This window comes from Rhinolophus ferrumequinum, chromosome 5 (genome assembly GCF_004115265.2).
Source record: "Rhinolophus ferrumequinum isolate MPI-CBG mRhiFer1 chromosome 5, mRhiFer1_v1.p, whole genome shotgun sequence".
Taxonomy (NCBI): Eukaryota; Metazoa; Chordata; class Mammalia; order Chiroptera; family Rhinolophidae; genus Rhinolophus; species Rhinolophus ferrumequinum.
In genome coordinates, this window is record NC_046288.1 from 37,956,392 (window position 1) to 37,971,527 (window position 15,136).

At 35.8% G+C, this 15,136-nt stretch overlaps 1 protein-coding gene across 3 annotated transcripts in view; it reads left to right on the forward strand.

Moving 5' to 3' along the window:
• COPS4 (COP9 signalosome subunit 4) overlaps positions 1 to 2,809 on the forward strand; it is a 35,566-nt gene extending 32,757 nt beyond the window's left edge. For 2 of the 3 annotated variants that reach the window (XM_033106574.1, XM_033106573.1), the window contains one exon: positions 2,289 to 2,788. In XM_033106574.1, coding sequence (XP_032962465.1) covers positions 2,289 to 2,345 — 57 coding nt within the window. In that variant the 3' untranslated portion in view covers positions 2,346 to 2,788. Of the gene's footprint in view, positions 1 to 2,288 lie in introns of all 3 variants that reach the window. The other variant, XM_033106572.1, reaches the window with a different exon arrangement.
• The last annotated feature ends 12,327 nt before the right edge of the window (positions 2,810 to 15,136 follow it).

Consider the following 15,136-nt stretch of genomic DNA (forward strand, 5'->3'; position numbering starts at 1 on the left):
GTTTCCTTGTGCATATCTTTATCTGCTGGTACCCTTAGTTCTCTAGAACAGTCTCAAAAACTGCATCCTTTGTTGAATCAAAGGATATGTGTATTTTGATTTTTTTTTTTAATGGAATGTCAATTTATTTTTTTTAACTTTTTAAAATTCATTTTAAGTGTGTTTTTCCAGGACCCATCAGCTCCAAGTCAAGTAGTTGTTTCAGTCTAGTTGTGGAGGGCACAGCTCACAGTGGCCCACATGGGGATCGAACCGGCCACCTTGTTGTTAAGAGCACCTCTTAAGAACTCGCTGCCCCTGTATTTTGATTCTTACTAACTACTAGCAGTTTGCTTTCTAGAATGGTGTAGCCATTTACACTTCCACCAATATGAGAAATTAAAGTCTTCGTCACTAGATAACTGTTCCTTTTTTTTAATCTTCTGCAAATTGTTGGGGGAAAATACTGCATTATTGTTTTGTTGTGCATTTCCTTGGCACTAGTGAAGTTTAATATCTTTCCATGTATTGGCCATTAGCATTTCCTCTTCTGTGAATTGATATTTTTTCTTATCTATTTTCTTCCTTCCTCCCACACTTCTCCCAGTATCAGTTTGCTGTAGCTTTTGGTTTAATGATAATTTTAACTCTGTGTTTGCTATATGTGTTATAAATACTTTTCCTATTCTGTCAGTTGTGTTTCTGTAAGATAATACATACCATAAACACATTAAAAATATTTTTTGCAGCCAAACATGTGCATTTTAAATTTGAAAGCTTTTGAATTTCCTGTATCGATTAAGAATTTCTCTTTCATCTTGGTGTAAAACTAATATTTTCCTAAAATTTCTTCTAATATTTTTATTTAGAAATTTAATCTGTCTGCAGCTCATTTTTGTGTGTGTATAATTTTAAGCTATGATCTGGTTAAATTTTAAAAGATGGATTGCCAATTATGCAAGTATCATTTACTAATATCCTTTCTAACTTTTGACGTATATTAGGTTACACATATATGTTTGGATCTATTTCTGAACTCTGTTTCTACTGATCTGTAACAATATGGTAATAAACAAATTTATAGTAAATTTTACTATTGGGAAAGCAACTCTTAACCCTTCACTATTTTTTTTAAATCAAGTTGAAATTCACATAACATAAAATTAACCAATTTAAAGTGAACAAGTCAGTGTCATTTAGTATGTTCACAGTGATGTGCGACCACCATCTCTAGCTAGTTTCAAAACATTTCATCTCCCCAAAAGGAAATCCCATGCGCATTTCGCAGTTATTCCTCATTCCTCCCTCTCTCCAGTTGATGGCAACCACCAGTCTATATTCTGTGTCTATGGAGTTACCTATTCTGGATATTTCATATAAATGGAACAATACAACATGTGACCTCCTGGCTTCTTTCACTTAACATGGTGTTTGTAAGTTTCATTCGTGTTGTAGCACATGGTCAGTAGTTCATTCCTTTTTAAGGCTGAATAACATTTTATAGCCATACCACAATCCTGCCACTGTTTTTAATTTTCAAAATTATTTTGGCTATTCTCAAACATCAGTTCATCTATATTTAGTAGTTTTGTCCTATTTAGAAAACAAAACAAAAAAGGAGGGGTTGTCTTTGTAATTTCTTTAAACTTAACATATCAATAGAAAACAACTGATAGTGCTTCTTTCCATTTGGGAATGTGATTTGTGTCTACTCAGGTTATTTTATGTTCTTTATGAAGAGCGATAGTTTTTTTCTTCATTAATTCTGTGTCCATTTTTGTAACGTTTGGTGCTGTTTTAAATAGAATTCCCATCCCCCATCCCTCCAGTTTTTCATTTCTAACTGCATATTGCTGATATAGAGAAAAACCTGCTGGATTTATTATTAGTTTCTTTGTTTGTTTGTTTGGGGTTTAAATATTAAAATATCCTTCAGAGTCAAGTAGAGACAGCCTTGAATATATAAATAGATTTACTTTTTCCAGTAGATGGCAGTGTTTTATGAATCATTGGGGATGAGACAGTTGGCGTCAGTGACTCTGTCTTGTGGTTGTAGTTGAAGTTGTTTGGTTGGTTTTGTTTTCACAAATAATAATCTGTGTATGTATGTCTTTTTATTCTGTTTTATACTTTGTGTCAGTGATTTAGATACTTTTCTTAACTATTGCTTAATTAGCTTAATTTTATTAGCCAAGAATTTTGGAGTAAACTTTTAAAAATGAATGCTACTGCAGTTATCTTTTAACTCTCATTTGCTATGAATATGAAGGAATAATTTCAACTTTTTACATTATTCCTTTTTTCTTTAGCACGAGAGGCCCTGCCAACATGGGACAAACAGATCCAATCCCTTTGTTTCCAAGTGAATAACCTTTTGGAGAAAATTAGTCAGACAGCACCAGAATGGACAGCACAAGCCATGGAAGCCCAGATGGCTCAGTGAATCCTTGTAGAACTGTGCACACGACATCTTTTCCCACGTTGTACAGATTAATTTCACTATCTCCAAAGCATTTGCATCATGACCTTACGTATTTCAATCCCTTTTATGCTGGATTCCATTTAAAGAAGACATTATTAGAGCAGGAAGTACAAGCATTTAAAACTATGTAGTTCCCATATATTCAGGGTCTCTGTGTATCAAGCTAACTCAGATGTTTTGAAAGCTTTTCTTTAAACGGAGTAAGTGAAATATCTGTGACTAAAATGTTTGGGATTTGTGATAACTTTGTAGTCATGTAAAACTTAAGCGCTTTGTGCCTCTCCAAATGTGGTTATTCTAATAAATGGAGAAGTGAGCCAAATAAAAGTAGTACTTTGTTTTTAATTAGCGAACAGTGTTTTTTTCCTTTTTTCTTTTAGTTCAGCAGATATTTATACCATATGCTAGAAATGCAAAGATAAGCCGTAATGTCTGCTCTCCAGGCATTCACAGAGTCACGGAGCCAGTAGATAGTAAGTCTAATATTTATACTTGTACTGGTACTAGAACACAGAGGGAGGAGCTTTTCATTTAGCAGAGACAGACTGGGGAGGGTTCCTCAGAAAGGATTGTTTCAGTCTAATTTTATAGAGAAAGTGGGAACGGACTTTCAAAACAGTTTGTGGGCAACTAACAGTTTCAGCTCCAACCCATAAAGAGCTTAGAAGTCATCACTCCATCCTCACAACAAGAAGAAAGCTGAATAGGCCGAAAAAATCAATGGCTTTTGTTAGATACACCAGAGAATTGAAGTCACAGAGCAAATCACCACTCGAAAAACTGGAGAGACAGGCAAATAGGATCACAGTGGAGATCAGCGTTCCAGGAACAGAATCTGCTTGAACCAGTAACTGATATGAACAGTGAGTTGGTAACTGATGAATTACTGGAGGCTGAGTGTGGACTAGCTTGACAGTTAAAACCCGTGAGTGCCCTCTCTTAGAGAAGCCCCTATGCTTTCTAGGATTTATCCCCAGGAACCCCACCATGTTTTCATGATTAAGATCAGGGACCCCCTAGTGTTTCAGGCAAGCTGGAGAGGAGGAAGGAACTATTTTGAAACACACCCAGATCATTTTCCATGATAAAGGCCTACCCTCTAAGGGAAACTACTTTCCTAGAGCCTTATTTGACCTGGGAAAAGGCAGACAAGTCCCGTCCACTTTAGCCTTGTATCATAGCAAGAGGAGGGATAAAAGGCTATGAAACACTTTTGAAGGGCACAGCCTAGGGACTCATGCCAAAAAGAGATAAACTCATAAGACTATAGAATGCTTCCCTAATACTCTACTACCAGAGCAACAGTATAGTATCAGTGGATTATGACTGAGAGCTACAAGACAGACCTTTTAGGAAAGATTTCTTACGGAAACAACAAGGAAAAAGAAAATATGGAAAATAGAGGAACCAGAAGACGGCCACTTGCAGCTACAGCAAACAATTAGGTGCAGTACAGCTCCTAACCAGATTAACATAAAACCTTATGTTACTTACTAAAGCCTAGTTACCTCAGTTCCTATTACCTGACACATCATATCTGGCTTTAAACCAAAAAAGTTACAAAGCATGATACAAGGGGAAAAAAACACAATATAAAGGACCAATCAAGCATCAGACCCAGACTCAGCTATGGCAGGAATGTCAGAATTATTAGACTAGGAATTTAAAACAACTATGATTAATTTGCTAAGGGCGCTAATGGAAAAAGTAAACAACTTTCAAGAATAAATGGGTAATGTAGTAAGCAGAGAGACAGAAACTCTTAAGAATTAAAAGGAGATGCTAGAACTAAAAGACTAACAGAAATGGACATGACTTTGATGAGCTCATCATTAGATTGGATGTGCCTGAGGAAAAATCAGTGAGCTCGAAGGTAATGTAAATAGAAACTTCTCAAACTGAAATACAAATAGAAAAAAAGAACTTTTAAAAAATGGAACAATATCCAAGAATCATAGTACAATTAAATAAGGTGTAACATAGGTATAATGGGAATACCAGAAGGAGAGGGAAAAAAAGGAACAAAAGAAATATTTGAAATAATAATGACAAACAGTTTCCCAAAATTAATGATAGAAACCAAAGCATAGATCCAGGAAACTCGGAAATCACCATGCATGACAAATACCAAAAATCTACACCTAAGTGTATCATATTCAAACTGCAGAAAACCAAAGACAGAAAAAAAAAAATCTCAAAAGAAGCCAAGGGGGATAAAACACCCTACCTGTAGAGGAACATGGAGAAGAATTATACTGGATTTTTTTTTTTTGTCAGAAACCATGCAAGTAAGAACAGAGTGAAAATATTTAAGATGTTGGAAAAAAAAAAAAAAAACCATCAATATAGGATTTTATTCAGCAAAATTATCCAAGAAAAACTGAAGAAATGTGTTGCCAAGAGACCTGCATTACTAGAAATGTTAAAAGAAGTTCTTCAGAGAGAAGTAAAATGCTGTGGGTTAGAAACTTGGATCTACATAAAGAAAGGAAGAGCTTCAGAGAAGAAATAGTGAAGGTAAAATAAATATTCTTTCTTAGTTTTAGTTGGTCTAATAATTTTGTTCAAAATAATAGCAACAATTTTTGGATGATTATAGTATATAGATAAGTGAAATGAATGATAGGAAGAAGGACTTGGAAATATTCTGTTATAAGGTAGCTACACTACCCATGAAACAGTATAGTGTTATTTGAATGTGGACTTAGATTAGCTGTAAATGAATATTGCAAACTCTAGGGCAACCACTATAAAAATTTTTAAAAGAAATATAATTGATATGCTAAAAGAGAAGGGAGCAAATGGCATCATAAAATGCTTAATTAAAACCAGAGCAAAAAAGTACATGAGACCAAAACTTTTAGAACTACAAGGAGAAATAGATAAATCCACTATTATACTTGGAGACTGCACAACCCTTCTATCAGCAATGGACAGATCCAGTCGCAGAAAATTAGTAAGGATACAGATGAACTCAACAGCACCATCAACCAACTGGATATAACTGACATCTGTAGACTACTTCATCCCACAACAGCAGAGAACACGTTCTTCTCAAGTTCACCTAAACATTTACCAAAATAGATCACTCCTGGGCCATAAAACACACCTTAATAAATTAAAAAGAATAGAAATCATACAATGTGTGCTCTCAGGCCATAATGAAATTAAACTAGAAATCAATAGCAAAGATAACTGGATAATCCCAAAAAACTTGGACGTTAAACAATTATACTGCTAAATAACACGTGAGTCAAAGAAGACATCTCAAGAATAATTTTAAAATATTTAGAACTAAAATGAAAATACAACTTAATCAAAATTTGTAGGATGCAGTGGAAGCAGGGCATGTATTAGAAATAAAGATCTAAAATAAATAAGCTTCCATTTTAGGAAAGTAGAAAAATAAAAAAGCAAAATATAGCAAAGTTGCAGGACACAAGGTTAATATACAAAAGTCAATTGATTCCCTATGTACAGAGGGTGCCAAAAAATGTATATATATTTTAAGAAAGGAAAAAGCTATTAAAATTGTAATAATATATACTGATAACGAGAGATGAATACAAGTCATATGTATACATTTTTTTGGCACCCCCGGTATATATATCAATGAACACTTGGAATTTGAAATGTTAAAAAAGTATGTGCTGCAATAAAGATAATGGGGAAATTTGAGAGTGAAGACGTGGCAGGAGAATAGGCTACATTATGAAGGACCACAGAAAAATTTTGGTCTGATTTTTAGAGTGTTCATAATTTAACTTGTGGTAGGAGTGTATAGGATGGATTGGAGAAAAGGCAATGGGAGCTGGAGTTACTAAAAGCAGAGAAACTAGTTCAGGAGCTATGAACATGATTCTCCAATTGGAGAGAGAATGAGGTTTTGAACTACATATAGGGCATTAGAGACAAAGAGAAGAGCACAGATTAATTCTTTCAATAAATCATTTGAGTAGGTATCTACTAGGTGTCAGGTATTGTTTTAGCTGCTGGGATACAACATCAAACAAAATAGATCACCCATTGGGGGTTATTAAGTGGAGATTAAGTGACAGAAATGGGTGTCTGATTAGATGCGAGAAGAAGGGAGAAGCATGCGATGAGACGATTCAGGGATCACTGATACCTACATTTCTCACCTTGAACAACTAAGTTGTGATATCATTTGACCTGTTGGGTAGAGACAGCCTCGGGGACATTTTTATGGGCCTGTTTAGTAGGTCACTGAAGAGACATTCTGAAGATCAATAGTAAGGGAGAAACTGGCAATACAGTCCTCCTTGCATGTAAGAGGCAGCTGAAGCCATGGGAGTAGGTGACACCAAGAAGAACAGGTGTGAAAGGAGTGGACCGAGGACAGAAGCTACATTTTGCAAAGTACCTACATCTACAAGGCAAGGAGTGGAGGGGGGCAAAGCCCTCAAGTTTGTTGAATGCCTCTGAAGTTCCAGGTGCTTTTACATTGTATCTCAATGAAATTTCACAATATACTTAAACAGTAGATAGTCTCCACCCTCCCCCCAACAAATGGAATGGACTCAGAAGTGGAGGAGGAAAGCTAAAGGAAATTAGGAAGTGGGATTTACATCAGAACAAACTTGCTGATGGAACAAATAGGATAACAAATAGGGAAAAAAAACTTGCTTCACATATTTATTTATCAATATTTAACCAAAATTGAGTCATATTGAATTTTTATGACTCACTCTGATACTTCATATTCAAAAGAGAAAGAAATCCGCAATGTAACAATGAACACGTCAGGTATACTTGGGAAGCAGAGCATAGTACATTGTTGCTTTGTCAGCATTAAGAATACTTATAGATAACATGAAAAGGAACAAAAGTGTTGGCTAAATGTACCATAAGTATCTTAAAATAGTTATCTGTAGTCTTTTTGTCTCTGTTTTAAAGTCCTTAGATGAAAGAAAGCTGGGTTGCTGTAGATCAAAATCTCCTGTTCATGAACCAAACTATGAGAAAAAATTTAATGAGATTGACCCGTGAAATTAACTAATGATTTAAAGACATCTTATTGAGCAAAGAAGCATAAAGAATCATGTTAGTGAAATCCTTTATTTGGTTTATATTTTAAATGTAAGAAAAAATTTATAAGCCAGAAAATTTAATAATGTGAAAGCAAGGAGAAACTAAGCTGGGCCATTTAGCAAAACTAAGGGACAACATTCATTTAAAATAAATCAAAATTCCATTTTTCTTTACCCCATTGATTGTAATTAAACATAATCATATTTCAGTTGAAAAAAGTGGAGATGCACTCAAGCTAAAGAGGTGTCTGCTGATTTAATTGCCTCAATAAGAGCTCTTCACCTATAAGGGCCACACAAAAAACTTTTTCTAATGTTTAAATTATCTCGGTATACATTTTTATTTTTAATAAATTTTTAATTTTAGAATTATTTTAGATTTGCAGAAAAGTTGGCAAAGATTGGTTAACATCTTACTATGGTAGGTTTGTCACAACCAATGAATCAATGTTGATACAGTATTATTAACCTATTATTAACCTCTATTTTGACTTAGTGTCCTTTTTCTGTTCCAGGACCCCACTGAGGATAGCACATTACATTTAGTCCTCATGTTTCCTTAGGTTCCTCTAAACTGTGATTGTTTCTCAGACGTTCCTCGTTTTTGATGACCTTGACAGTTTTGAGGAATACGGGTAAGGTATTTTGTAGAATGTGCCTCAATTTTAATTTGTCTAATATTTTTCTCACGGGTAGACTGGAGTTGTGTGGTTTTAAGAGGAAGACCACAGAAGTTAAATGCCTTTCTCATTCTTATCACATTTCAGGGGTACTGCTATCAACATGACTTATCACTTGATCACCTGGCTGAGGTACTTATGTCAGGTTTCTCCACTGTAAAGTTACTCTTTCTTTTCCCTTTGTGATGTTATACTCCTAGAAAGGAAGTCACTATGCAAATCAACATTTAAGGGGTAGGGAATTTGCTCCATCTCCGTGAGGGAGGAATATCTACATAAATTATTTGGAATTCTTCTGTATTTCTGGGAGATTTGTATGCTCCCGTTTGTTTATATTTATGTATTTATATTAGTATGGACTTACAGATATTTATTTTACACTTTGGGTTATAATCCAATACTACTTATTTTGTTGTTCAAATTGTTTCAGTTTTGACTATTGGGAGCTTTTTCAGTTGGTTCCTATATTCCTTTGTCTCAATCTGTTTTTAATATAAATCATATAATTCTTTGATCTTTGTCCTTTGATTCTTCCATTTCAGATACTTGTATATCTAAAGTTTTACTGTCAGTTAATAATGTAGGATCCAAGTTGATGAGCACAACTCAGGACCATGAAGATATTTTATTTCAAACCAGTTCAAAGATTCAGTCAGATAATTTCCCCGAGGTTAAAAAAACAAAGTTCAGATGTCAGGATTCATTATTATGTATGTGTGGATGGATATTTTATCCAAATTGTCTCATGTATTTATTTAAATAAACAGTGTTGAAAACTGTCTAACTTCACGTCTTTACTTCTGACCTCATCCTGTCCAGTCTGTGCTATATACCATTATCAGATTAATTTTTCTAAAGTGTAGCTCTATTTATGTTACTCCCTTATTTAAAGCCTGCAATAACTCCCCACTGCTTTCCAAATAAACGGCCAAATCATTGACCTAGTGTTCATGACATTGTATGCCAAGCCTCCAACTCTCTTTTAAAAATCTTTCATATTTCATTATTTTCCTATTTTAAACCATATGTTCCTGCCAAGTTGGACCAAGCTCATAAAAATGTTTTTCTTCTTTTTGCCTCTAAAGTTTTACTAACGTTGCCGATTAGAAGCAACATCCACTTCTACTAATTAAAAACGCATCTTAAACATATGGGATTATGTCAAACTAAAAAGTTTTTTCACAGCAAAGGAAACCATCAATAAAACCAAAAGGCATCCTGAATGGGAGAAGATATTTGTCAATGATGTATCTGACAAGGGGTTAATATCCAAAATTTATAAAAAACTCATTCAACTCAACACCAAAAAAAATCCCAACAACCCAATTAAAAAATGGGCAGAGGACATGAAGCAACATTTTTCTAAAGAGGACATACAGATGGCCCACAGACATGAAAAAATGCTCAATCTCACTAATCATTAGAGAAATGCAAAGAAAAACCACAATGAGATACCACCTCCCTCTGGTCATAATGGCCATCATCAATAAATCAACAAACAAGAGCTGGCGAGGCTGGAGAAAAGGGAACCCTGGTGCACTGTTGGTGGGATTGCAGATTGGTGCAGCCACTGTGGAAATCAGTATGGAGGTATCTCAAAAAACTGGAAATGGAACTACCTTATGACCCAGCAATTCCACTCCTAGGTATCTATACAGAGAAATCCAAAACACTAATTTGAAAAAAGTTAGGCACCCCTATGTTTACTGCAGCACTATGCACAATAGCCAAGACATGGAACCACCCAAAATGCCCATCGGTAGACGACTGGATCAAGAAACTGTGAAGTATTACTCGGCTATAAAGAAGAATGAAATTTTACCATTTGCAACATGGATTGACCTGGAAAACATTATGCTAAGTGAAATAAGTCAGACGGAGAAAGACAAATACCATATGATCTCACTTATATGTGGAATCTAAAGAATAGAATAAATGAACAGGCTAATCGGACAGTCTCAGAGATATAGAGGAAACACTGAGGGGTGCTAGATGGGAGGGGAGTGGGGATGAGGGAGAGGGGAGGGGATTAAACAGCACAGTTGGTAACCACAAGATTGCCACGGCGATACGAAAGACAGTTTGGGGAATGTAATCAATAATATTGCAAAGATTTTGTAGGGTATCCGACGGACACTTGTCTCCCATTAGGGAGACCACCTCATGGATGATGTAGATGCCTGATCACTGCACTGTACACCTGAAGCTGGAGCTGAACAATAATGAATGTCAACTATAATTTAATACATATATATGTGTGTGTGTGTGTGTGTGTGTGTGTATAGTCACAAGAAGTGTGGTACAGCATAAGGAATAGACAGTGGAAATGTAAGGGCTGTGTGCAATGTCAGAGGGGCAGTAGTTGGGGAAGGAGGCTTATCACTTTGTGAGGGGTATAAATGTCTAACTATTACATTGTTTTGTACACCTGAAGCTAATTAAAAAAAAAAAGGAAGACAGAAAAACAAAACAAAACAAAACAAAACACATCTTGTGTCAGATCTTCTCTTTGCTCCATCGGATCCATTTCTACCCTCGTCATCCTTGCTCTGTGCCCTGTGTGATTGACATGGGGACTACTTTTCTGCCTTCTGACTTCCAGGCGGATTCAAGCCCAGAAGGACATCAGAGAGTAAGGTCTGGGTATTTCTTTCCCTGACTCCATCCTGAAGGGTTGCCTCAGGCTGCTCATGCCCCTCCACTGAGAGGATTCTCTTCCTCTCAGAGCAAGCTGCCTGCTTCACAGAGCCCTCTCTTTTGGGATTCCGGTAGCTACTCTGTTCTGTCCTCCCTGAGGCCCAGGGGTAGTAATGGTTTATTAGCTGTTGCTAGCCCGGGTTACTCACCGTCCCTTGTCATTTCCCTACGTCTCCCACCCACAGCTTTATAAGTGGTCTTCATTAAATTCTTGCATTATCACAATTTCCATCTATTTCCTATTGTGACCCTGATAGTCACTTCCTCTTTAGAAACAAAAACTACTTTTTTCAAGAAACTTTCACTTGTACAGCTCAGAGAATATGATCTTTTCTTGCTCCGAACATAAAATAGCATTTTGTTTAAAGGTATTGGTCAGACTCTATTTTATTTCAGGGCTTGTCTAATCCCTTTATTTGGAATCTAAAGTCTCTTAGGGACAAGAGGACCAGCTCCTTTATTTTTGTCCCCCACAGCACCTAGCAGTGTCCTGCATAGTACTAGCTACTTGATACATCATTTGCTAAATAAATAAATATTTGTTTACATAACTTCCAAGAGTTATTTTTGTTCACTAATACAGAATTCTCATACACTTGGGAAAGGAACTGGGATATTGTAAAGGCTATTAAAGGATACTTCTGAACAACCAGATGAAGAGATACATAGGATGAGGTTAAGAACCTGTGCAGTTTGAGGTGTGTCACGCTCCTGGCCCCGCAACCCAAAAGCTCTCAGAAACCCATCTGTTTGGGTTTTCATGGAGGCTTCATTATACAGGCATTGATTAAATCATTGGCCAATAGAGACTGAACTTAATCTTGAGCCCCCTTTCCCCTTCCTGGCATATTGGGAGGTAAGGCTGAAAATTCTAACACTCTAATGGCAAGGTTTGGTTGCCTGACAACCAGCTCCTATCTTCTAGGGGTTTCAAAAAGTCACTTTATTAGCATAAACTGTAGTTGAGAGAGGCTTATTTTGAATAACAAGACACCTTTATCACACTTATCTCTTAGGAAATAACAGATCTTAGAAGCTTTGTGCAAGGAACAGGGATGAAGACCAAATATAAATCACGGTATCTTATCAGTCCTCCGCAATCTTCCTGCATCCAAGCTGGTCCTTTACTTCATATTTACAAGTTTACCTGGAGCCTGTGTCACTATGTCAGTGCTGGCTTATAGACTCTTGACCATGTTAGGAGCAAGCCCTGATAGTGTGTCCAGCAAAGTTTATTATGAAGTACATTTTGTTAGGTTCGTCCTATTTATCCTCCATCATGAATGTGGGGTCATGGAACGTGGATTAGCTTTGGAATGAGAATATCTTCGCTCAAATCCTGGTTTCCGAACTGTCTGATCTTGGACTAGTCACTTAAAAGCATAGTCATTTAACCAATCATTTAAATTTCCATTTACTAATCTGTAAAATGGAAATGGTTTCTGACCTACCCACCTCACATGCTTATTGAGATTACTAAATGAGATAAAGTCTGGGAATAAATTGAATGAATAATAAAGAATCAGATAAATATAAGGGAGTGTGGGTATAATGTATAAAAATGTAGCAAGGATATTTCTTTTGATGATTTCCATGCACATTTTTTGACAATAATATGAACTAATATTCATTGAGATGCTACTCTACATCAGGCACTGCACTAGACTCACATTGTCCACGTACTCTTACAACAGGCCTGCAAAGTAGAAATTACTGAGTTGATAAAGAAGTGGAAGCTCAGAGAGTTTAAATTGTGAAATGCAAATCTCTCTTTGGCTCACTCCATAGCCTGTCCCTCTCTGCCCCTCAGCTTCAGATCACAACACTTACTACAGTATCATATTGTCATTGTTTGTTATGATCTCCTTGAGAACTGGAACCCTCTCATATTTATTCCTTTAGTACCAAGCTCAATGTTAGGCTCATAGAAGACACTTTCCATTGTCTTGTATTGAATTAAGTACTTGTATTGAATTAAGTACTTGTAATATGCTTGATTCCCTTAAAGTGTGCCAGGCACTGGGATGTAATAAATTTTTACTTCAGAATTCAGGACGTGTTTTAAAAAACAAAAGAAAAACAAAAATCGAAAATACAGTGCCTCCAGATACTCAGGCAATGTTATTATGCTAGTTGCTTTCTTATATTTTCTCCCTCATTGAGCAGTTTCAGAAACAAGCAAATTAATTCAATTTCTTCATATTGCTTTACACTTTTAAAATTTCTTAAATTAGCTGGTTTCTTTCTAGATCTCATTCCTTAGTAACATCTGGTTAGTTTGGTAGTTCCCTTGGATACGATGAAAGAGCAGTATATGAAACCAGGAATAGTTTTAAAAACAGGGCAACATCTTGATATTTTTCCACATAGCTGAAAGTATATCATGCAGGAATGGTTCAAACATGTCTAAACCTTCATCATAGCTAATTATAAATTAACCAGGCCTACCCTTACAGATGGTCCCCTGAGTCCTACTAAGCAGCCTCATGCAAAAGATGCTCAGTTATTTGGGGTGAGGATAAAACCAATTTGTTTTTTTTCTAGAAAGAACGAATAACCTTTAAAATGTTCCTTTAACTGTTTATATCTGTTGAACATCATCAGCATCAGAAAACAGCTCTAGGTATTTTCCTTCCTATTAGTGAGAGTAGCATGCAAACACCAGACTTTTTTTTTCAATTTAGTAAAATGATTATAAGTACACAAAATGAGCACAAAATTTGACTTTAAGCGTTATAAAAAACCTCCAAAGTAAGAGACGTTTGAAAATCCCAAGGTTGAGAAAATGGCAAAAAAGCAGGAACAGATTAATTCACAAAGGAAGACATGAAAATGACCCTTAATATATAAAAAAGATGTTCAAACTCATGCGATGAGTTTTAAATTAAAGAAATGCAAATTAAACACTTGTCAGATTGGCAAAAATTCAAAAGTATGCAACACATTCTTTTGGCAAGGCCGTGGAGAAGTAGGCACTCTGAGATACTGCTGGTGGGAATACAGATATGTGCCAGCATTTTGGAATGCACTTTGGCAATACTTAACAAAACTACATATGCAGTTATCATTTGACCTGGTAATCCCACTTCTACAAATTTATCCTGAAGATATACAAAATATATATGAAGGAGGTTATTCATAGCAACGTTGTGTGTTTTTGTAAAATATTGTAAACAACCCAAATGCTTCTATTTAGAAGAGTGGTTGAATAAACTACGGTACATCCACACAACGGAGTGTTAGGCAGCTATCAAAAAAAAGAATGAGAACAATCTCTATAAACTGATATGGAAGGACTTCCAGGATGTACAGTTAGGTGAAAAAAAGCATGTGCAAAAGAGTATCGTGTGATATCCTTTATGGAAGAAATAAATGGATATAAGAAAATATACATGTATCTATCTGTCCAATTGGGCAATAAGAATTACAGGAAGAATAAACCAGAAACGAATGAAATTTATTATGTTCAGAGTAAATTGGGTAAAAAGGATGGGAAAATGGAAATGGAGTAGTAGGGGTGGGGGTGGGCGGACACTTCTCTAATTGTACCCTTCTTATGTCTCTCTTTGAATCATGCTAATGTTTCACATATGAAGTCACCATATAAATAGATAATTAAAATCAACCAGAATGTGCTGTTGGATTGGAGTCAGAGTTTTAACTCATAGTTACTTACACACACTCACATAAACATAGATATAGAAATGTGTGTATATGTACATATACAGTAATATATTTCCTAGCCCTCTCCATTGAGCGGACCTAGAAGCAACAATCCCAGTATCAATGAACATGCTTCATGCCCAAATCTTGACACGTAAATCCCATTTTCCTATACAAAAGAGCTGGAGTTCATTGGCGAAATGGCTGATTCCAGGGCTTGGGCAGGGAAAGTACAAGATAAACCTGGAACATCGTGTGAGGCAAAAAGTAAAAAAGAGTTGGAAAATGGATCAGAAACAAGACTTTAGAGCCAACCTGATGGCTCTCCCAAAGGCCAAATCTGGGGCAATTTGAGCAACAAAATTATGTTAATATTGGAATATAATTCATAGGCTAAAATAACTATCCATAATTCCACACTGACATAATTTTTAAAAGTTTAAAAATGAGGGAGAAGGGATAGTGTTTTCTTACTGTAGAACTTTCACTAATGAATGTAGAAGGAGAGATGGAAGTACAAGATCACCATTTGGCAAACACCACAGTAGTAATTCACAGAGGAATGCTAAAATTAGGAGACTTTG